The following is a 21,929-nucleotide window of genomic DNA, read 5'->3' as shown; positions in this document are numbered from 1 at the left end:
GACACAGCTTCGGATTTGACTTGTTCCGGCTCACAAGGCACCTCAAATCGTGTGCTCACCCTGGTGCACTCGTTCGTCGTCGCTACTCTCCTCGCCGGATGAAGACCCGTCGTAGATGTCCGCCTCGGACTCGAAGGAGAACTTGGGGTACTGGCCGTTCTCGGCCAACATCTCGGTGTTGCGAGCTTCAACATCGCGCATTGTGATCGGGTCCACGATGTCGTAGTCGCTTCTCATGCTGCTAGTAGCTGAAACCCCGGACGTAGCATAGACCTGAGGGGTTCTGGTGCTAGGTGGGACAGGGGGGGTTGCTGTTTGGATGTTGTACGCCCTCGGGGCAGGCCTCCGGCTGGCGTAGGCCTCCTCCTCGTCTTCTCCGATCGACGTAGGCATAAGCTGGCTCACAGTCAGGGGCTGCTGTCCTGAACGAATCGAATCAAGCTCGGATCCCCGCATCGACGACGCCGTCACGTTCACGAAGTTGCTGGTACTCCTTGCTGATGGAGGCATATTGTTGTCGCCGTAGTGTCCAGCAACCTCGCCCACCGGCAAGAGCTCGGGTCCCGTGTACTGCGAGGTCTCGGAGTACTGCGATTCACTGTAGTTCGACTCGCTGTAGTTCGACTCACTGTAGTTCGACTCGCTGTAGTTCGACTCACCGCCGTAGGTAGAGAAGTCGGCCGTCGGTCTGGGCGATGAACTGCTGTGCACTGCTTGTCCGGCGTACGCTGGGCCGTACGTGCTGCTGGTCTGCGAGTCCGCCATCGAAACAACGTTAGCCTTACCGGCTTCGTCCTTGTAGCTGTACGTCGAATACAGGTTGCCGCCAGAAGTGTTGGTGCCGAGCGTTCGGTCCGACCACGCGCTGTTCTGCGACGTGACCGTGCGCTCCTGCGAGTGGGCCATCTTCTTCTTGCGCACCACCCGACGTGCAACGAACGCGATCACGATCACGACGAACACCACCGCACCTCCGATGAGCGCTAAGTTGACAACGGCAGGCGACCCGGTTGTGGTCGTGGTGCTGCTGGTCAACGCCTTCTCCGTGCCGTTATCCGAATTGTCCGACTTAGACGACTGGGTCACGTCCGAATCGGCAGACGCCGTCGTCGTTGACGGAGCCGTGGTTGCTTGCGTCGTGTACGTGCTGTCACCCGCGTTGTTTTGGCTGCTAGGCGTAGTGGCAGAGGTTCCAGACTTAGTGGTTCCCGTAGACGGAGTCTCAGGCGCCGGCGTCTCAGGCGACGGAGTCTCAGGTGAGGGGGTGTCCTCGATTGAAGTCGACGGGGTTGCCGTCGTCTTAGCCGGCGTCTTAGTAGTCGGCTTCGGAGTGGTATCACTGCTGCTGCTGTCCTTGCTAGAAGTAGAAGTCGAGGTGGACTTCTTCGTGGAAGAAGAGGACGAGGACTTATCGCACTCCGCGTAGGTCCCCGAAAACGGGCAGTCTCCGGACGTGTCTCGGCTGTAGCAGGAGTAGTCACCGCCCGTAAGCGCATACACGCACGGCGGACACGTTTTCGACGAGAGGCTGCACTCGGTCGATCCCTCGGACAGACACGTCGTCACGTCCGAGCAGGTCGCCATCGTCTTGAGAGACCTGCGTGTACGAATCATGTGATCCGTGCTGAGCCTGTGCGCTTGCTCTAAACGTTGTTGAGAGAGTTCCTGCGTGTAGGTTGCGAACAGCAAATGTAGTCCGACCAATCTCCAGTTCGCTAGTAGCAACACCTGTCGCGCCCGAGTGCTGCTGTGGTGTGAATTCAACAAACGCTCTAGCCTCGCTGGGAACGCAATGAGGGAATGAAAATGAACGAGCGATGTAGGTTCGAGCGAAGTGGTGCCCGCTCAATTCAACCGATCTCGCCGATAGGCCTGGGTTCGTCTTTACGCGCCGGACGGTCTGGCAGAGCGCTTTATCCTGTGATGGACCAATTAGCCACGCTATTCGTGCAGCATGCCCCGGTTTCTGGAGGAGAGGATAAAAGCGAGATTGGGCGCACGATAGGCTCAGAGCATCGCGAGCTGCTAAATTTTCTGGCTGGCGCAGCTTTTGCTCGGTGTCGCGTGTTACTTCGGTGTAGCAACAGTGACCATAAACCCCGTGGGGACAACAACAGCGCGTGTGAAGGTTTGTGCAGCAAAAGCAGACCGATCCGAGGTCGAGTGCGCCGTTCCTGAAGTTTAGCTGGGCACTGAAAAACATCCGCAGTGCCGCTTTGTCACTGAAGGAGACACCCCGGTCCCGCGCCTCGACGCACGCAGAAAAAAATTGCAGTGCTTTGGATGGCATCGACAGCTCTGGTGCCGTGGTGCCGTTCATGAAGGTTATTATGTACTGTACTTTCATGTTTTTTACTGTAGTGCTTATGGCTACACTCGAGGTGAATGTTTGCTGGGTCCGTCGGCGTAATGGTCACTCTGGCAACAATAACCTACAGTAAGCCTCAGAGAATTCGACCAGGAAGCCGAAGTAATGAGCGGGGTTCAAGTCAAGACGGACAGATGCAAATTCATACTCAGTAGGTAGATACTTAAAACCTTCCTTTGTTTGCTGTCTATCGCCATGCAGCCACGGACGAGGGTGTTGAGGTGATCACGGATACATTGCACGCGCTACGCTGGAGATCGGTCCACTGACTCGCTATAGCTACATGCACTTTTCAAACATTGTACCACCACGAACGACACGCCCTCTGCTCGCAGGATATAGAGCTGTAGACTGGAGTGAACCAGGTATGGCAAGCAGCATGCCTCCTCGCCTCTGAATCTCCTCCAGAATCCCACCCAATTAGTAGTCTAGCCCAGGATTTCGGACGACCTGCTAACTTTACGCCCGGGGCGATGCCGCCGGGCTAGTTGCTGTAGCAGGCGCGATAGCTTCCACATCCAACATATCTGCTTGGTTATCGTCCGCCTTGCCCACATTTTCAATGGCGACGTACGATGACGCTGCACTGCTTCTGTCACTGGGGCGTGGGCTGCCAGTACCCGCCGACTCGGCGGCCGAGAGCTGCATGAGATTCTGGAGCTGGTCCAAGTTCTCCTGCTGCAGCTTCTCGCAGCGCATGACGGTCTCCGTCAGCAGCACGATAATGTCACTGTGCATCTCCTCCTGTTCTCGGCACCAGACCTCCACATCCTCCGACAGCGTTGACGAGGACGACTGCACCGATGTAGTCGTAGAGCGGTCCGCCGACAGCACGGCGCCGGCGCTGCTAGACCTCGGGAGCTGATTGATGCCGAGGTCTCCGAACTCGTGCTGGCCCATGATCTCGTGCACGACGTCACTGCTCTCGTCCTCATCTACCCGTCCGTTCGAGTTGGAGTGCGAGTGGCTGTCTCCGCTGACCAAGTGCTTGTCCGACGGAGACGTCGCCTTGTTCCTCTTGGAGGACCCGCGCGAGAAGAAGTTGCTGGACCTGGAGCCGCCCGTGGTGTTGCTGAAGCTGCTGGAAGGCGAGGTGGCGCCTCGAGGCGACGTGGCCACGTTAGGGTTGGTGCGGAAGCCGAGCGAGATGGGGCGCCTCGTGGTCTTGAGCTTGTCCACGATCTCGCGGAAGCGCAGCGAGTCGACGCGCTCGTCGTTGACGCTCACGAGCTGGTCACCGAGGCGGCAGTTGCTGATGCCCGTGGTGACGCCGTCCGCGTGCTGCAGCACGGCGATCTGCGCGCCCACCTTGTTGTCCTTGCGGGAGAAGTTGCGCAGCGAGATGCCGCACTCGCCGCTGACCCACATGACCGTGTAGTTGTCGGGCCCGACACGTCCCGTGGGGGCCGCGTAGGTGGGACGGTGCTGCGTTCTGCGGGACGCCTGGCGGTACTGCTGCTGCTGCTGGCGCATCATGATGGAGCTCTGGCGACTCACCAGCGTGTTCGAGTAGTGCGCGTCGTCCAGCGCCGCGTCCAGCGCCGATAGGTCCTCCAGCGTCATCTGGCTGGCGCGAGGGTCCAGCTGCGAGTTGGCGAAGGGCGTGAAGATGCTGCCGCGCATGCCGATCTGGCTGCCGTCCAGCCCCGAGGCGGCGGCGGCGGAGTGCGCGTGGGCGGCGCGCGGCTCGAGTCCGTCGGCCGCGCTCAGCAGCAGCGCGTCGTACAGCTTGGACTTGCGCTCCATGTCCTCGCGCAGCGCCTTGAGCTGCTTCACCAGCGCCGGCAGGTTGCGCGCGAGCTCCATGGCGGCAGAGCCGTCGTCCGCAGCGGCCGGGGTCTCCATCTCCATCTCGGCACACGGGGAAGTCGGCGAGTGCCGGAGTGGACGGTTGACTATGGGATAGACGCTTCGCGTTACACACACCCCGTCTCGAGCTGCTAAATAAGGGTGGAGAGTCGGACGGTATACAAGACGCAAGTCAACGGCCGTTACCAGAGCGCGGCGTTTTAGGGGTCAGAAGGGTGAGATAGGCGAGATACCACAGAAATCAAGGTAATTCGCTGACGTCAAGTGCGACGCGGCTGCCCCCAGTGTAGTGACTCATTTGCAGTGTGGGGAACCGAGCGTCGCAGAGCCGCCGCCAGCTCTTCGGACACGATGTCTACGCTGCCAGCAATGCTGGGGCTGCAGCGAGTGCAAAGCGCAAGGCTCGATCTATCACAAGATGTGGCGTGATCGCTCTTTGAAGTGGTAAGCTTATTGCTGCCCCCCAAGTCGTCGAGGTATACCGGATGTACTCGAGTCTTATCCTGCGCTGGTGGATATTGGGCGTCGGGGCAGAGGCTGGCACGTTGCAAAATAACCATGAACGCAGTGACATTAAGACCGCTAGTTTCGCTCATTAGCTGCCGTCGCTGCGTCATCGCAGTGATGAACCAATCCGACCCACCAGCGCCGAGCCCTGTCGGCAGTGAGCGCACCGCTCGACGGTGATATGTGGGATCGTCGTAACACGCTCCACGGGCGCAGAGGAAAGGTGTATGCAATGCTGGACTCCGCTGTGGGATTGTTAGCCGTCGGAACTAAGACATCCACGGTACCGAGGCGCCTTCTGCCCAGTTCGAGAAGTGACGGCACCCGCAGCCATACCACTGCGAAGCTGCTGGTGCCGATTTGGTGCGTATGAATTCAGCAGTTTCAGCTTCTGCGATATCCAGATAACTGCAGTGCACACCGACGTCGTGATGCAGAGCTCCACGTTGAATGTCTGCAGGAAGGAATTAGCTCGTTGTGGACTAGGACAATTGTAGGTTAAATGCAAAAATGCAGTGACGTCTCCAACCTTGACCTGAGCATCGCATGCATCGCCTCTATCGTTGCCATGCGAGGCAGCAGGCCGTCGATCACTATTAATGGCGCTGTGCTGAAGGAGTGTGGAAGCCCACCTAGTGCGATTTGTTAATTAACGGCGGCGACAGTACAACCATCGGAGCACACGTATCACATCACCTGGAGTCGGCGAGCAACCCAGGGGCACGCATCGACGACATCGCATGAAAACTATTGAAAGTTACACGTGGGCCGATAGCTCGTCGTCGTTGGTCGCGGCGTTGACGTGTGAGTTCAGCTCGACCTCAAGCTGTGTAACCTAGAATAGAGCGCACCACATTGAAAGTAGTGTCGCTGACTTGACTGTACGTGGATTAGATTTGACCTTACATGCATTTACCAAAGGCATGAAAGTCTGTGCACGTTCAGAGAATAAGGACTTGTGTTGTTTATCTTCACCGTATTCCTCGCTCGTCCAACGTATGACATGCTCTACGTGTACCTATGAGTGCCGGCACTCACGAGCTCGTGCAAGGCAACCCAGCCGCAGTCATCGACGCAGACGCAGCCGAAAATGTGAAGGCGTTTTGCGAGCACCGTGGTAATTTTTCATGTCCAAAGTAACGCAGCAGTCTTGGCTGGACAAAGCTGAACGAGGACACACCCGACAGCAGTCATCTCGAGCCCAGCCCGACTAGCTGGTCGAGCTCTACGCCGCAGAGTCTGCGGTGGATTGTGCAGCTGAACGCGCGCCAATGTAGGCGATTTGTTTCCTGAATTTGAAGTTGCCGCCGGTTTAACTGCTGTAGTTGCAGTTGCAGTACAGGGATCGGAAGAGCTGCCGCTGACGACCCGCCGCGGGCGAGCCAATGCACCAGAATGGCAGCGCACCAGAACGCCGCTGCCACTGCACCAGAAAGCGCACGCACCGCTGATTTCCGGGCGCTGAACGCATTGCCACCCAAGCGACTTCCATTCGAGTCTTTGGTTGTCAACACAACCGACGGTTGAGCGAGCCGAAGGTGGGGCTGGCACGGTATGACCTGCATTGCCACAGCGCAACAATTGGCTACGGTTTGTGACAAAAACGATGCACTGGTTGAACCTGGACCATACAGAGCTCCAGTGAAGTTGGTGTGCGTCTCCAGCGCACAATCGGCGACCTTCAAGTTGCCGTGCATGAGGACACACTTTTAAAAATAAATTCGCATTCATACGGGTCTCGTTAAACACTGCCAGTCCTCGTGGAGTGGCGGCGCTGGGCGGTGGAGCACGGCCCCCACCAACATCCAACAAGCGCAGGACCTCGGGCCACCCAGATCACTGGTCGCGCGAGGCGCGCATACTCATAACCAAGCTGTGTGCGCAAGCAGGCCCGTTGGTGGCCAGCGCCGCGTTGCCCCGGTGCAAAAAGCCGAGATTCTCTCCGCCTCTATACATACCATATCTCGCAGGTCATTCAGATGCAACACCTATCAAACACTAAAAACAGTACCGTACTTTTAACTCGTTCATAGAGGTCGGTTCGAATCTCACGTTTTCGCACCGGAACCACGCGCTCGCCTAAGTGCGACCGCGCACGGCTATGCCCTCGAAGCGTAGACGCGCCAACCCGTTGCCCCCAGCGGTCATTTCTCGAATTGCTCGCTCGGACCTCAAGCCCCGCCCCACTCCACCGAAGCCCACTCCCCCACGTGAATGTGCGACGTGCTGCAGCAACTCCAGCCCGCCGGTGCCTTCCTCCGCCAGGCGCAGACCCTCCAGCCCGCCGGCGCCTTCCTGCGCCACTCGGACCCCATCGCCGTCGTGGGCAGCTGCACCGACATTGACGAAGCGCTGCGCCTGGGCGTCCAGGAGGACGGTGATGAGGACACTGTGCGTCAGATGGAGAGCTGCCACCAGCAGGAAGGCGCCGCTGATGAGCCCGTGGACTTCCTCGCGTCCATCCGCCGCGGGCTCGACGAGCTCGTGGCCGCCTCCGAGGCCGACGACGAGGCTGAGGACAGCGACGACGATGACGATGAAGACGGCGACGACGAGGGCGGCTACTACCAGGCCAGCAAGGACCACACGTACTACAGCCCCGGCCAGAAGCTGCCCGCCGCCTTCCTGCTGGACGACGCGCTCGACCTGTCCGACACGTCCACGGCCTCGTCGCTGCTCGCGGCCTGGGCCCAGCCCGAATCTGAGGACGAAAGCGACGATGACGGCGACGCCCAGGACCAGGAAGACCTCATCTTCCAGCTCGAGCTGTAGTGTACTGTAGATACCCTCAGAAACACTATTTATTTAAGACAAAAATAAGATCTGAATGGAATTCACCCACCACCACCACGTCGTCCGCTCGAATGAGTCATCCGTCGCGGATGGAAATTGAAACGCGGGTCTTGTCAATAAGCACCTTTAGTTTATGGTGGTGTTGCTGTTTAGGTATTTCTACACGACTACCCTGCGTCTATCGGCGCTCCCTACATGCGGACGTGGGTGCTCGAGAGGTCGAGCTGTGCGTCCTCGATGCCCGAAATGGACTCGAAGTTGCGCGTGACGGTGCTGGGGTCCGGCTCGCTGCTATCGGAGCTTTCGCGCAGCACGGCTCCCTCCTGGATCATCGGCTCGCCCGAGGCCTCGTGGTCGTGGTCCACAGCGGCCTCGTTCTCGAAGGTGAAGCTCACGAACGAGGTGTTGGCACTTGCGATGCGCGTGCCGTTGTCCAGCATGGTGCCGAGGTTCTCGTCGCGGGCCGTATAGTGGCGGCGAAGCCCCTGAACGAGCCGGTCGGCGCTGGGCTTGAAGCTCATGCCGTTGCCCATGAAGTGGAACAGCTCGTTGCGAGCGAGAGAGTAGCGCTTGTCGAGGCCCGGGTCCAGGTCGTTGAGCGCAATCGGGAAAATGGGTCGGCCCTTGTCTTCAGCGAATGCTAACTGATCGCGTACGAGCTCGTTGTTCATCGTCTGCTTGGACAGGATCACGATGAAGCACGTGCAGTGAATGATGGCCTCCTGAGCAGCGTGGATGCGGTCCTCAAAGTCCTGGCCCTCCACGTTGCGGTCGCCGAAGCACATGATGCCAGAGTCCGTGAGCTCACAGTACAGCTGCTGCACGAAGCCTGCGTGCTTGTCACCATGTGAGAGGAACACGAACTGCTTCTGCACACTACTGGCGTTCGGGTCCCATTGCTGGAAGAGCCTCGAGAACCCGCCGCCACCGCTCGCCAAAATCGTTCCGGTTGCGGTCTGCTTGAGCCCAGCAGCATTGCGACGACTACTGGCGATGTTCTTCTGCTGAACGGCATCGCGATTCTTCTCGATTTCATCGCGGACACCGTCGAGCAGCAGGCGGAACTGCGACTTGAACTTGGCTTCGTCGTAATCGTACTCGATCTGCCGCACGTTAGTGCTGTTGCGCCGAGTCTGAGTGATGGCGGGCTCGAACGGAATGATCTGGCGGGTGTACAGGTACACCTGTAGGTCCTCGCCAATGCTCACGCTCTCAGAAGACACGGCCAGAATGGGCGTGCCGACCTGCTTGGCCAATGCCAATTCCTTCAAGCACCACTCCGACGCCGCATAGTCTTCAGTAAGAAGACACAGCACAACCGCAGCATTCGTGATACCTCGCGCAATTTCCTCGCGCCAAACGGATCCGCCGCCTATGCCGCTCGGGTCCATCAAATCCAACCACGTCGTCACATTTGCATCTTCAAGCGCCTTGCGAATCTTCTTAGCAAACTCGGCATGAGAGTGCGTGTAGCTGATCATCACATCGCGTTGTCCAGCAGCACGCTTGACCTCGAAAAGAAGTCGGGTCGAGGTCGTGCAGTCCAGCGGGCGCAAGCCTTCAATGTTCATCTTCATGAGGTTGCCGCCGTTCGCCAAAATTGCAAGCGCGGACTGCTCGTTCTCCTCACGCACTGCGATGTGCAGTGCTGTGTCGCCTGTGGTGGGAAGCTGATAATTAATGTCCGCACCAGCAGACGTCAGGACGCCAAACAACTCGCGAGACGCATCCAGTCCACTCGCAGCACACATCAGCGGAGTCATGAAGTCCAAGTCTATCAACCTGGGATCGGCCCCAGCCTGAATCAGCGAGCGCGCCACGTCGGACTTGTTGAGGCGAGCTGCCCAGTGCAGCGGCGAACGTCCGTGGGCATCCTGGAAATTGGGGTCAGCCCCCGCTTCCAGCAGTAAATCAACCACCTCCAGTGCACCACTCACGGCTGCCCAGTGCAACGGAGTTCGTCGGTTGAGTCCTACGTAGCCCAATTCGCCCAGGCAATCCACATCGGTCTTCTTGCGCAGGAACTTGCGCACAGCCAGCACGTCGTTCCGACCCGCTGCGGAATGGAAGGGTGTGAGAGCTACGTCACCTCCCCACTCCTCGAGTTCCTGGGCCACGGCGTAATTTCCACGCAAATACGCGAGTTGCAGCGCAGTTAGCGTGTTCATAAAGCCCGGATCCGGAACCGCCAAAGGATCAGCACCGTTCACAAGCAGCTCACGGACAACGTCAGGGTGTTCAGCCAGGAAAAGTGGCGGTACACGATCCGATCGGTATGATGAAAGAGCTAGAGTTCGAGCCGAGGCACCACGCTCCAGTAGCCATCGAACAGCTTCCAATTGACCCGTGGACACTGCACAGTGCAACGGAGTCACCAACGTCGTACGGAAAATTGACGCGGCCGATTCTTCATCAGCACCACCTCCATCGACTCCAGGTCGAGTCACGAAGAACCGAGCGAAGTACCAAAAGAGATCTCCGGTAGAAAACCGTACTCGAGTGAACTTGTCCATTGCAGTGACATCAAATCCACGAGACTCCAGCAGCTCCAAAGCTCGAATATTGCCGTGATAAGCCGCCACGTGCACTGGATTCTTGCGAGACTGCGCGAAAAAGCCTAATAGTAGTGAAGACGGAGCGTAACTCTTGCGTGGAAATCCCTGCTCCTCACTAGTCAACCCTGCAGCTTCAGCGTAGTCCAAGATGTCGCGCATTTCACGCAAGTCACCCTGGCGAGTAGCCTTGTACAAACGTTTGCGCACTACTGCGAGCGCCTTGTCGGACTGGTTCATAAGTTGATCGACACCCGGGTCCATGACATGGTTGCGCACATCGCCAGTCTGGTCGCTCTCCTGGAAAGCCCCCAAGAGCATTTTAACGTGCTCCCGGAATCGTGCGAAGTACTGGAGCTCGGTGAAAATCCACACGAAGCACACGATGCTCACGATGGCGAACAACTGCACCGCGTGGATATCGCACGAGAAGACGCCTCCTTTGAAAAACATGTAGAGGAAGAACATGACCACGACTGCCTGGAACAGCAGCAGCAGCACGGCGACCAGCTCGCAGAACTGGAAAACCAGTCGTCGCTTGATCTTGGTCAGGTTGCCATTGTCCTCTTCGTCATCGTCCAGATCCATTCCCCCATTTCCCGCCTCAACGTCCGTCTTGTCCAACTGCGCGCCAGGAGCGCCAGCACTCGGCGTGGACTCCTCCTCGCGCTTGAACGGCTCGAACAGCCGCCAGCCCGAACCTGGCAAGCACAGCAAGATCACCGCCGGCAGAGTGTGATAGATCAGTGCCGAGAACCCCACGACGTTCTCGCAACTGGAGGCCTGGAAGGTGTACACCAGACTCGGCGAGTGCAGCATGAAGCCGTACTCATCGGGCGCGAGAGGCTCATTAAGCACCAGCCAGTCCGGCTTGTAGAAGTAGTAGAAGCCCAGCCCTGTGGCCAGCACCAGCGCCAGCGGCAGCCCCGTGTGCAGCAGCCGTCGCGCGAAGAAGGTGTTGTGTCGGAAGCGCGCGTTGAGCCAGTGGCGCGGCACGTGCGGCATCTTGCCACGCAGCTTGACGGCGCCGTTGGCTCCGTGGTAGAAGGACCTTTTCTTGCTGGACATGGACGTCGGTGGACGTCGGCGCAGTTGACTGGACGTCCCCAACTGGTTGAGCGACAGGTGCGAACCCACGCTGAGCCGCGAGACCACGCTGGACGCCACCGACTTGGCCGTGCCCTGCCCCATGAGCGGGATCATGGGGATGCGCTGAGCGTCCTCCTGGTCGTCCTCGCGCGGCGCGCCGTGTCCGCCGGCCGACTGTCGGCTCTCGTTGGACAGCGTCTTGGCCTCCGAGTCGGACATGCGGGGACGCAGCGACGTCATCTTGTCGCCCTGAGGGGTGGACATCCCCTCGTACATGCCCCTGTCGCTTTAGGTGGAAAGGTGCGCTTGGTTAGATGAAGACACTACTTGTACTCCCTCTCCCTCTCTCTCTTGTTGCGGTTGCCAGTTGCCTTTTGCCAGTGAGAGTAGTTTAGAGACTTTTGAGTTGAAGTTGCCGCCGGGCGAAGGTTTCCGGTTGCCGCGACGCGCCGCTGCTGCGCTGCTGCCTCCGCGGGGGGTTCTCGGCCCCTTTGCCTTGGTGCGAGCGGTGAATATAGAGGAGTGTGCTCTCGCCCGTGCGAAGTTTCGGCACCATCGGGGCTCGTGCCCCCACCCCTGGCTGACGTCTGCGACGGTTGCGAGTCTGAATTTTACGCCATTCAGAGACTTTCCTCTCTCCTCTCTACAAAGTCCGCACAGAGAGCATATAATTCGCCTTTAAAGCCTCACGAGCGGGGGGCGGCGGTGCTGCGTGTGGGACCACGACGCTACGTTGGCGCGATATCAGGTTGCATACTGAAACCAAGTGATTTTTTCAGACGGGGCTGAGCGAGCCTTTGACTATCTACGCTTCGGAGACCGAAGGTTGTATGTTGCCGCCCCGGCAGCGGCAGCTATACATGTACTAGCCAGTGGCCCAGGCGAACACCCAGCGATGCCTGTCAGCGCTAGCCGGTATTGCTCGCGCGCTGGCGTGCTTTTGTCCTCCGCACGCCAGGCCCCCTGGGCGGAGAGCAGCCAATCAGCACGGCGACTGAATCAAAAGCAGTTTACGGCTGGAGCACTGCGCGCAAGCTACTAGCGGTAGGGCTGTGGGTTTTGACCAGTCTTCGTCGCCGTAGAATCTGCTGCCGCAAAGCCTATGGCTGGACGGCGTGTGACGGATTCCCTTGGAGCCCGAGACAAGGATCGGATTCTTGGCGCGCGACTAAAAGAGGCACTGGGCAAAGCTGGCAGGATCCAACCGTGCTCACTACTGTGCGTCATCGCGCGTAACTCCGCCGAGACCAAGGTTGCGATCGCTATTGAGCGCAGAACTCGTGGCAACAGCATTGCATATCCACGTGTGCCAGTGCTTCAGCATCGTCTCGACATGGGAAGAGAAACTGAAGTCGAAATGACCACTTCAACTTGTACCCTTTTTATGGTACAATTGTGCGCACGAAACGACGCGACTCGAAATAGTGCAAGCTGTTCCTGTTCGAGACTTTGAGCTGTCATGCCAGGCAAGGATGCGCCGCCGGCTGAGAACAGCAGCCCGTCGAGCCCCGTGTCGCCCGGGAGGGATCGGGACAAGTGGGATATTTCGCGTATCAATAGGCACTGGGAGATCGACCCGGAGCTGCGGCGGAGTCTACCTGCGCTTGCTCGCGCCAAACGAGCTGAGAACGAGTCGGCCAGCAACAAGTTCCTGCGACTGAGCAAGCTCCCGCTGCCGGCGTCGCCTCCACCTGACTCACTGCTGTTAGACCTGGCAACTCCGATTCGCGGTGGTCGCAACGTCTCGCAACGAGCAGTCACGGTCAACGCCGAGACCAAGGCTAAGTATTTCGGCAAGGCTGCGAAGAGCGAATGCTACACGATTTTCAGGCAGCTTGCAGCGCAGAAATACTTCTCGGTCGAGCCTCTGAGCGAGTTTCTTGCGGAGCAAGAGAGAACGAGACCGTTGCATGGCACTCGAGACGAAGACGGCACTTCAGCGGTGCCTGGCTTATCTACTGAGGCTGTTAAGAACAGCGGTGGCTCCCACAAGCAGCATCAAGTCGGTACCCTGTCTACACCTTCGCATCTGAGTCAACGAAATGCAATCGGAAGTGTGTTAAGCGGCGACCCGTTCACTGCACGGCACAAGTTTTCGTCTTTGTGTCTTGAGCGCGACCTGCCTCCGTGCATCCGACTCATCATACGCCAGTATTTCTCTCCAGAAATCAACGTCTCGCACATGTCAATAGGCGACGACCTCGCGTGCGTGTTTGCTGCCTGTCTGTTGGATTTACCCATGGTGACAGGGCTCAACGCGCGCAATAATCGGCTGCGCGATCGAGGGCTTCAAGCTCTCGTCGATGTGGTCGTGTCCAAGTCTGATCTGTATCACTTGGATCTGTCGGAGAATAAGGTGGACAGCCAAGCTGCTCATGCACTTGCGTCGTATTTGGGGTCGGCTTCCTGCGGGTTGCAAACACTTCGTCTTGCAAACGCCGATGTGGACGACGATGAGCTCGTGCCCTTCGCGCGAGCATTGCATTCCAACAATTCGCTTCAAACGCTTGATGTGTCACGAAATTCTGTGGGCAGCAGCGAGCATCTCAACGTTGTTAGGCCCTCGGTCACCACGGGTGGCGAAGCGCTGGCTACAATGCTTAGTATCAACAGTACTCTCACGTCTCTCGATTTATCGTGGAATTATCTTAGGCTTGCAGGTGCAGTAGATATCGGGAAGGCATTGGCCTACAACTCGGGGTTACGAGAGTTGAATCTGGCCTATAATGCATTCGGCAATGCCGGTGCTCAGGCTATAGGCGACGCGCTTTTATCAAATACTACGCTGCAGCGTCTGGACATGAGCCACAACAATATTCCTGCCCAAGGTGCGCTTGCGATTGCAAGCGCACTCAAGATTAATTACGCACTACCGCTCACAGAACTGGCGCTGGGTGGCAATCCGCTGGGTAACATGGGCGGTCGAGCCGTATTACACGCCGCCGCCGCGTGTGCAGACAAGAAGAAGCTGTCGGTGTCTCTCGAAGGCTGTAACTTCGATGCCTCCGGTGACGGCGACGGGTCCTTCGACCCAGCGGATCCTACAGGAAGCTACGACTTGAGCATGGAGATTCCGTACGAGCGCGCTGTGGCGTTGGAGCTGCTTCGAGTTGCGAATACGAAGCAGGGTTGCAAATTCTTGTCGATCGTTCACACTACATCGATCAATAAGCAGCGCCGCAATATTCGTGTTGAGCTGCGAGAGACTCGAGAGGGGCTCGAAGCGAGACGTAAATTGCTTAAAACCGCTGGTATTTTGACCGACGTGGAAGCCCCCAGTGCTCGCGAACTGATATCACGACGTCTGGATCGAGCTTCACTAAAAGAACTCTTTCATGAGCTGGACAAGGATAACTCGGGATTTATTGACGAGACGGAACTTCGTGTCGGTATGCGGAAGCTTGGGCTGCAGTTCCGCGAGGACGATGTGCCACGCTATGTCGCGCTGTACGATTTGGATGGCACGGGCACAATTGAGATGGACGAGTTTGTGGAGCTAATGGAAAGCTTCAATCTAGACGAAATTGATGGTGGTTTCGCCCGCGAATGCGTGGATGTCGAGACCGATCTGCCGTTCGAGATCCCTATTGAAGGTCGATTGCAGCTAGACTTTGTGGATCTGCACGTATCCGTGGGCAACGATAGCGCTCAGTCAGACGCAAGTGTAGAGCGTCTAATTGAAAATATCTCGACGAGCAAGAACAAGACCCAGATGCTGTATATGGCTAAGACTGGCCTCGTTTTCAAAGCACACGAGGCTCAACTACTTCTCGAAGCAGTTCGTGATGTCTGTGATCCTTCGCAAGCCGTTATAGCGCTGTTGCCTCATATGGTGGACCCTCGTAACTCGTATACGCTGATGGAGCGCAACCTCAGTGCCTCTGATCGGCTGCGCGTACAGCACCTTATGGGCCAGGCGCTTCAACCCATGCTGGGGTTGGCATCAGGACACTATCGAATTGATTTGAGTAACGATATGGATCGGATAACACTACGCAAGCTCGTGGAGAATAGTAATCGCACAGCTTTTCTCCGTAAGAAAGGAGGGATGAAAGACACAAGCCAGCATGCCAACTACCACGGCTTTCGAAACGAAGTGCTTCATGGTAAATCTATCGTTCTGGAGCCTAAGTTCCTGGACAACGCACCAAAATTCGGCTACTTGGAGCTTGACTACGTTCAGATTGGACGAGCCCCAGCTCACGCGCTCTCGACCAAGCGATTTGAGCAAATGCTTCAGTTGTGTCAGATTGACCGCATGGGGCCAGGAATGGGGGTAACAACGCCCCCAGTTCCTTCAGCCTCGAAAGGTGTCAAGAATGCACGAGGGGCTAAGAACTCGGTGTCGACACCTTCACCCATGTCTATCCCTGCAGAATATGTATTTCCACCCCAGCGTCCATTCACCCAAAAAACGTTTGAGGAGTTCGAAAAGATGAACACCCTAAGGAACTACATTGAATTCGGGGCTGGGTTGAATCGATCTATCGAATTAACGCAACTACCTGGAGAAGACGCCACTCCTCTGAAAATCGACAGTGAAGATGAAAATGTCAGCGACTTTGGTTCTCGCCCAGCAACTTCGTCCGTAGGTGCCGAAGAGAAATCCCTGCCAAGCAGTGATAGCCCAGTTGATGGAGAAAATGGTGGGTTTGAGCGCGTGGCTACCCCTGCGATCCCTGTGGCTCCGAACATCTGCACTGCGCGCCGACTATTGTTTAACATACAGTGGTGTTTGTCAACGCGCTGGATAACTGTGCAACAGGCTATACGTTTGCTGAGCGTGTGGCCTGCAGCTTTCGCGAACTCCCGCTGTGATTTAGTGTGCGCCATATTCGATCGAGTCACGGATCTGCACAACTTTAGTGGCGTATTGTCCGCGCTCACAGACGAAGAAGCTGCACAAGCGCTGTATCGTTTGGGTATGTTGAACGTGCTAACCCCGTTATGGCCTGACAACTATTATGAACTGGCGCTCTCTCGCTACGAGGAGCGAGAGGTGGCCAAGGCGCTTGTGCGACTCGCAATCGACGAGCCTGGTGAAAACTGGCAGAACGAAACTTTTGGCTGGAGCCGAGACGAGAAAATGCCAGGATGGGAACTCAACTACTCGTGGCTCAAAGACGGCGGGTTCCCCGAAAAGGGCTACCTTAGTCTTGAGTATTATTCGGGAGCCGACAGGGGCTGTGGGCCCGTTTGGCCTACACGTCGCGAGTTGGCAGCCCATACGCTCTGTGGGTTGCCAGATAATCTTGCCGCGTTCGAGATGCAGATAGACTCGCTCAGCATGAGGAACGTCGTGCAGCGTCACCAGTAATATCACGCACAGATTTATAAACCTGTTTGTTCGCACTACGGTATACCTTCGTGAATCTAGGTAAAAGATCACGTGCTACCTTGTTGAAAGGAAGTTGAAGAGACAAACTCTCTGCACAGTAGCTTGACTGTGACTTGACTCGTAGCGAGTCCCCGTTACGGTAAGGAGTCTTTACGAAGAATGATTCATCACCTCCAGGTCGTAGAGTATCGATCGGCATTTGCGCTGATTCTTTACCAACCTCCTCACAGCCGTCGAAAGCCGAGGTGGCGACAGGCTGGCGGGCAAACCATCACGGTTGCCATGAGCCAAGCGAACCGTACACGGGTCTTATGCCCGGTGCCTGCGTCTTTTACATGCCAGGATCACAAGTCCTGATGCATGGGTGCCCGACGGCAAGAGCACGAGCGCGAGTCGCCGAGTCGCGCCGCTACGTGCTGTCAACAGCGGTCAGAAGCGTTGTCCTCGCGCGAGACAGAGGCAGGCGGGGAGGACCACGAGAGAGCGAGCTGGTCACCGTCGCACCGCTACGCGCGCCGCGCTGAGCGCAATTTTTCAGGCGTTGCCCAACTGTACATGTATGTACATGGCACGATCGCCGAAAGGAGCTGGCTAGGCTGGCTGGATTTTCCTGTAACCTGTACACGTAGCAGCTCGCGGGGCCTTTGCGTCCTCTTTGGACGCGGGAGCTCAAAGGCGTCCATTGCACCCTCGAGGGGATGCAGGCAGGCATCGACGCTACCGAAAGCTCCGGTATCTTCCTTCGGCCAGCTGACCCAGACCTTCCACTAGCTGTGGACGGCCACCACCTCCTGGAGCAGCCACAACTGGCGATTACCACGCCCAGCGCGGCGATCAATCAAGCCTCGCCCCATGGCCAGCGTTGCCAGCGGAGACTTGCGTGGCCAAGCCGGGCGCCGTGCCTCTCGGGGCGCTGCCAGAAGGTAGCCATCTGGCCGGTCAAAGGACACTGGCTCCACCGCAGGCAAGCAGGAGGGCCGGCCGGACGTCCGTCGTCGCGCGACAACGAACGTCTGCCGCGATTGAAGCGGAGTCACCGCGATTCACCGCGATGGTGAGTCTGCCTGACAGTTGGTGGGCCGGCCAGCCAGGTGACGGCGCTTACGGGCAGGGCAACGCAGGTGTCTTATGTAGGGAACCGTCGATCTTGTCTCGCCGGTCCATTCCTACCGCCGGCGCGAGGCTGACGCTCGTGTTCATGCCACCGCGGTGCGGCTCGGCTCGGCCGCTGGAGGATACACCGATCTGGGCTGCCCAGACCGTCGCAAATTTTGCGGAGACTTTGCCCGGGTATCCGTTCCCGAGCTCCGCGTCCGCGTTACCAGCTGGATGCTCCGAAGGATGACAGTTGAAGCAGGATAGGCAGGCGTCGAGTCTGCGCTGGGCGTGTGAGGAACTTCCGCGTCTCGACGCAGAGGCCCCGGCAGAAGCTGGAGCTCGGGATACCATCGTGTACATGCATATATCGATGGCGCGGGCCGCGCAAAGGCGCGTTCTTATCCAGGTCTATCCAACCAAGATGTCGGCAGTGTAAGATCTGCTCCCAAAATTTGCGCCGCAGCGTCAGCTTCTACGCGTCGAGCACGCATGGTGTCCGGGTGGTTGCACCCGCTGCGGCCGCGGCTCCGTATTTTGTAGTAGCCGACCACCTGCTGCAAGATGTTCACCGTGAGTTGAAGTGGCCGTTGTTTTGCCCATCATCACACTTCAACTTTGCTCATACAAAAGCGTAGTATATCGAAGGCAACGTTGAATTTGCAATCATTTGAATATCTCGGGCAGCTGATTGAATTCAATAAGCTCTGTTCACGAAAGGGTTAACTCGGCAGTTATGTAATGGACAAAGCTAATAGCGGATCATTCCATCAAAGATTATTATATATTAGACTATATTATAGTCTTGTAGTACGGTACTCGAAAAGGATGGTTGAATGCTGTACCAACAATCGAATCGACCGAGTATTCTACCGCCCTGACTAATGTCTGTGCCTCTTGTCGCCACCACCATCCGAGCCGCGGAAATATTTTAGAAATCTGGACAACGACCTGCTATTTGGCTATGATGGTCGAAATGAAATCTGAGCCACATTTCACGGAGGCGGCGCCTGTAGCAGCGATAAACGCAAAAGTTTATAACTTTGCTGTTTGCGTATAGTATACGCAAACAGTAGATGTCAGTCGGTTGACGGCGCTTGGGGGACCACGCGTGGCCATCAACGAGCTGTAAGAATGTGTAGCTGTTTCGGCGATTATATCGCGCCGATGAATCCTAGAGCTAAAGTTGACGTGCATGTTGCCCTTAGCGTTTAACATCAGCGTTAAATCCGGGCATGCACATCTTGCTCAGCGCTTGTAGACGAATGCGGTTTCACCCGTTGTTTTGTGCACATCTGTCGAAGGTGCGACGGAAGTGTCCATGCAGACGGCTGTTCGACATAACTACGTTGGTCGCGTTGTCGTTCGGCGTTTGCTTCCTGCCACGCTTGCGCCAGCGTTGCTGATAGCGAGCGAGACTCTTGCTTGTCTGCTTCAGTTATCCTGGACACCAGCGGGTGGGCTCACCTGGGTGGCTGTGCTGGCTAGGCTTCCGCGCAGGCATTTTCAACATATTGATCTTTTTTTTCGTGAACCTGGCGTTTTGCCTACGCGACACAGTCGCACAGGGAGTTGAGTGCCCCACCGCGGTTTACACCAAAACGCGTTGCAATTGTAAGTGTACTGTAGTGCAGCACGTTGAAGCCGTACAATAAGGTGGCGGCGCGAAGAAGAAACCCAACATTTTTCAAAGCTGCTCCATCGGCCACTTCAACCCACGGTGAACATCTTGCAGCAGATGGTCGGCTACTACAAAATACGGAGCCGCGGCCGCAGCGGGTGCAACCACCCGGACGCCATGCGTGCTCGACGCGTAGAAGCCGACGCTGCGGCGCAAATTTTGGGAGCAGATCTTACACTGCCGACATCTTGGTTGGATAGACCTGGATAAGAACGCGCCTTTGCGCGGCCCGCGCCATCGATATATGCATGTACACGATGGTATCCCGAGCTCCAGCTTCTGCCGGGGCCTCTGCGTCGAGACGCGGAAGTTCCTCACACGCCCAGCGCAGACTCGACGCCTGCCTATCCTGCTTCAACTGTCATCCTTCGGAGCATCCAGCTGGTAACGCGGACGCGGAGCTCGGGAACGGATACCCGGGCAAAGTCTCCGCAAAATTTGCGACGGTCTGGGCAGCCCAGATCGGTGTATCCTCCAGCGGCCGAGCCGAGCCGCACCGCGGTGGCATGAACACGAGCGTCAGCCTCGCGCCGGCGGTAGGAATGGACCGGCGAGACAAGATCGACGGTTCCCTACATAAGACACCTGCGTTGCCCTGCCCGTAAGCGCCGTCACCTGGCTGGCCGGCCCACCAACTGTCAGGCAGACTCACCATCGCGGTGAATCGCGGTGACTCGCTTCAATCGCGGCAGACGTTCGTTGTCGCGCGACGACGGACGTCCGGCCGGCCCTCCTGCTTGCCTGCGGTGGAGCCAGTGTCCTTTGACCGGCCAGATGGCTACCTTCTGGCAGCGCCCCGAGAGGCACGGCGCCCGGCTTGGCCACGCAAGTCTCCGCTGGCAACGCTGGCCATGGGGCGAGGCTTGATTGATCGCCGCGCTGGGCGTGGTAATCGCCAGTTGTGGCTGCTCCAGGAGGTGGTGGCCGTCCACAGCTAGTGGAAGGTCTGGGTCAGCTGGCCGAAGGAAGATACCGGAGCTTTCGGTAGCGTTGATGCCTGCCTGCATCCCCTCGAGGGTGCAATGGACGCCTTTGAGCTCCCGCGTCCAAAGAGGAAGCAAAGGCCCCGCGAGCTGCTACTGTACGTGTACAGGTTACAGGAAAATCCAGCCAGCCTAGCCAGCTCCTTTCGGCGATCGTCCCATGTACATGTACAGTCGGGCAACGCCTGAAAAATTGCGCTCAGCGCGGCGCGCGTAACGGTGCGACGGTGACCAGCTCGCTCTCTCGTGGTCCTCCCCGCCTGCCTCTGTCTCGCGCGAGGACAACGCTTCTGACCGCTGTTGACAGCACGTAGCGGCGCGACTCGGCGACTCGCGCTCGTGCTCTTGCCGTCGGGCACCCATGCATCAGGACTTGTGATCCTGGCATGTAAAAGACGTAGGCACCGGGCATAAGACCCGTGTACGGTTCGCTCGGCTCATGGTTCGCCAGCCTGCCGCCACCTCGGCCTTCGACGGCTGCAGACTGCATGGTTTGCCAGCTTGGCGCTCCGTGTCCGTCACAGCGACGCACGTTCGTCCGTGAGTGAGTGCCGCCGCACAAACAGTCGAACGGTGTCATGGCCATCTCGAACGTGGCAAGGCAAGGCCGCGTTTCGGCATGTATCGCGGCGTCGAGCCGCTGGGGCTCCACTCGCGGCGCGGCGCCAGCTGGAAGCTGTCATCCACCCGGAATCCCAGCTGCCGCCGAGGTGTCAAGAGTCCGGATTGTGGGCCATGCTCGCTTGTGGATCGGATTCGCTGCCCCTGCCTTTCCGGTCTCCGCTGCCTGCTGGCGCCGGCGCCGCGAGAGAGAGCCACTGCCTTCTGGTCCGACCGCTCTCATGGTGCGCGTGGCGCGCGTCTCGCAGCCTCATTATTCATTTGGTCGCCTAGCGGACAGCCACACACAGAAAGACACACACACACAGGGAGCATGTCCGCCTTCTCGTCCATCCGCTCCTTCCCCATGCAGCAGTATCCGCAGTGCCAGGGCTTCGGCGGCCTGGCCAGCTACGCCATGAACCCGGCGCAGGAGCGCATGGCGCTCCCGCCGCTCAACGTGCTGCCGTCGCGTGCGTACGGCTACTCGCCCATGCACAAGCCCATGGCGTCGCCGGCGGCGTCGCTGGCCATGCAGCCGGCCGCGTCGCCGTCCAAGAAGCGCGTGCGCGCGCTGCCCAACGCGTCCAAGTCCATCACGCTGGACATGCTGCGCCCGCACTTCGAGAAGCCGCTGGCCGAGGTGGCCAACATCTTCGGCATCTGCATGACGCTCATGAAGAAGATCTGCCGCAAGAACGGCGTGCCGCGCTGGCCGCACCGCCAGATCCGCGGCCTGCGCAAGAGCATCTGGTCCATCGAGAAGGCGCTGCGCTGCTGCGAGTCCGAGGCGCAGCGCCGCTCGTACAACGACCACCTGCAGAAGCAGCGATCGAAGCTGCTCACGATCCTCAAGGGCCCCGCCAGCCCCAGCAGCAAGGCCGCGTTCGAGCTCGTGCTGTCCGAGCCGTGCTCGCCCATGGGCGACGTGGCCACCCCCACCGTCGCGGACAAGGCGCAGGTCGTGAGCCCCGCCGTGCACTTCCAGCTGCCCACGCCCGCGGCGTACGCGCAGCCGGTGGGCAACGTGTCCCCCAAGCTACCGTCCATCGCGTCGCTGCTCATGAAGAACGAGGAGCAGCAGCAGCGCCCCAACTACAACTACCAGTTCTAA

At 58.2% G+C, this 21,929-nt stretch overlaps 6 protein-coding genes across 8 annotated transcripts; 3 read left to right on the top strand and 3 right to left on the bottom strand.

Moving 5' to 3' along the window:
- Positions 1-42: 42 nt before the first annotated feature.
- On the bottom strand, positions 43-1,614 carry IUM83_07940 (Carrier protein YMC1; the record flags this gene model as incomplete). Of its 2 annotated transcripts, none has more annotated exons than XM_067932281.1 (1): positions 43-1,614. In XM_067932281.1, the coding sequence occupies one exon, from the start codon at positions 1,612-1,614 to the stop codon at positions 43-45; it is 1,572 nt and encodes a 523-aa protein (XP_067783136.1). The 2 variants fall into 2 exon arrangements, with proteins under 2 accessions (XP_067783136.1, XP_067783135.1); XM_067932282.1 differs by having other exon boundaries at positions 43-1,035.
- Positions 1,615-2,827: 1,213 nt separating this feature from the next.
- IUM83_07939 lies at positions 2,828-4,219 on the bottom strand (the record flags this gene model as incomplete). 2 transcript variants are annotated; one of them, XM_067932279.1, is made up of 2 exons in its annotated part: positions 3,285-3,290; positions 3,350-4,219. In XM_067932279.1, 2 exons carry the CDS (start codon positions 4,217-4,219, stop codon positions 3,285-3,287), a joined length of 876 nt encoding a protein of 291 aa, XP_067783005.1. The 2 variants fall into 2 exon arrangements, with proteins under 2 accessions (XP_067783004.1, XP_067783005.1); XM_067932280.1 differs by having other exon boundaries at positions 2,828-4,219.
- A 2,679-nt stretch (positions 4,220-6,898) lies between these two features.
- IUM83_07938 (uncharacterized protein) lies at positions 6,899-7,456 on the top strand (the record flags this gene model as incomplete). The annotated part of the gene is made up of 1 exon (XM_067932278.1): positions 6,899-7,456. The coding sequence occupies one exon, from the start codon at positions 6,899-6,901 to the stop codon at positions 7,454-7,456; it is 558 nt and encodes a 185-aa protein (XP_067783006.1).
- Positions 7,457-7,668: 212 nt separating this feature from the next.
- On the bottom strand, positions 7,669-11,394 carry IUM83_07937 (transient receptor potential Ca2 channel (TRP-CC) family protein; the record flags this gene model as incomplete). The annotated part of the gene is made up of 2 exons (XM_067932277.1): positions 7,669-8,306; positions 10,149-11,394. The coding sequence occupies 2 exons, from the start codon at positions 11,392-11,394 to the stop codon at positions 7,669-7,671; spliced, it is 1,884 nt and encodes a 627-aa protein (XP_067783001.1).
- Positions 11,395-12,577: 1,183 nt separating this feature from the next.
- Positions 12,578-13,787, top strand: IUM83_07936 (Leucine-rich repeat-containing protein; the record flags this gene model as incomplete). Its single annotated transcript, XM_067932276.1, has 2 exons — positions 12,578-13,124; positions 13,771-13,787. 2 exons carry the CDS (start codon positions 12,578-12,580, stop codon positions 13,785-13,787), a joined length of 564 nt encoding a protein of 187 aa, XP_067782991.1.
- Positions 13,788-21,149: 7,362 nt separating this feature from the next.
- Positions 21,150-21,929, top strand: IUM83_07935 (putative RWP-RK domain-containing protein; the record flags this gene model as incomplete). The annotated part of the gene is made up of 1 exon (XM_067932275.1): positions 21,150-21,929. One exon carries the CDS (start codon positions 21,150-21,152, stop codon positions 21,927-21,929), a length of 780 nt encoding a protein of 259 aa, XP_067783007.1.

The sequence above is a fragment of the Phytophthora cinnamomi genome (genome assembly GCF_018691715.1).
Source record: "Phytophthora cinnamomi strain GKB4 chromosome Unknown Contig102, whole genome shotgun sequence".
In the NCBI taxonomy this organism is placed as follows: Eukaryota; Oomycota; class Peronosporomycetes; order Peronosporales; family Peronosporaceae; genus Phytophthora; species Phytophthora cinnamomi.
This window is presented reverse-complemented; position numbering and strand designations above follow the sequence as displayed.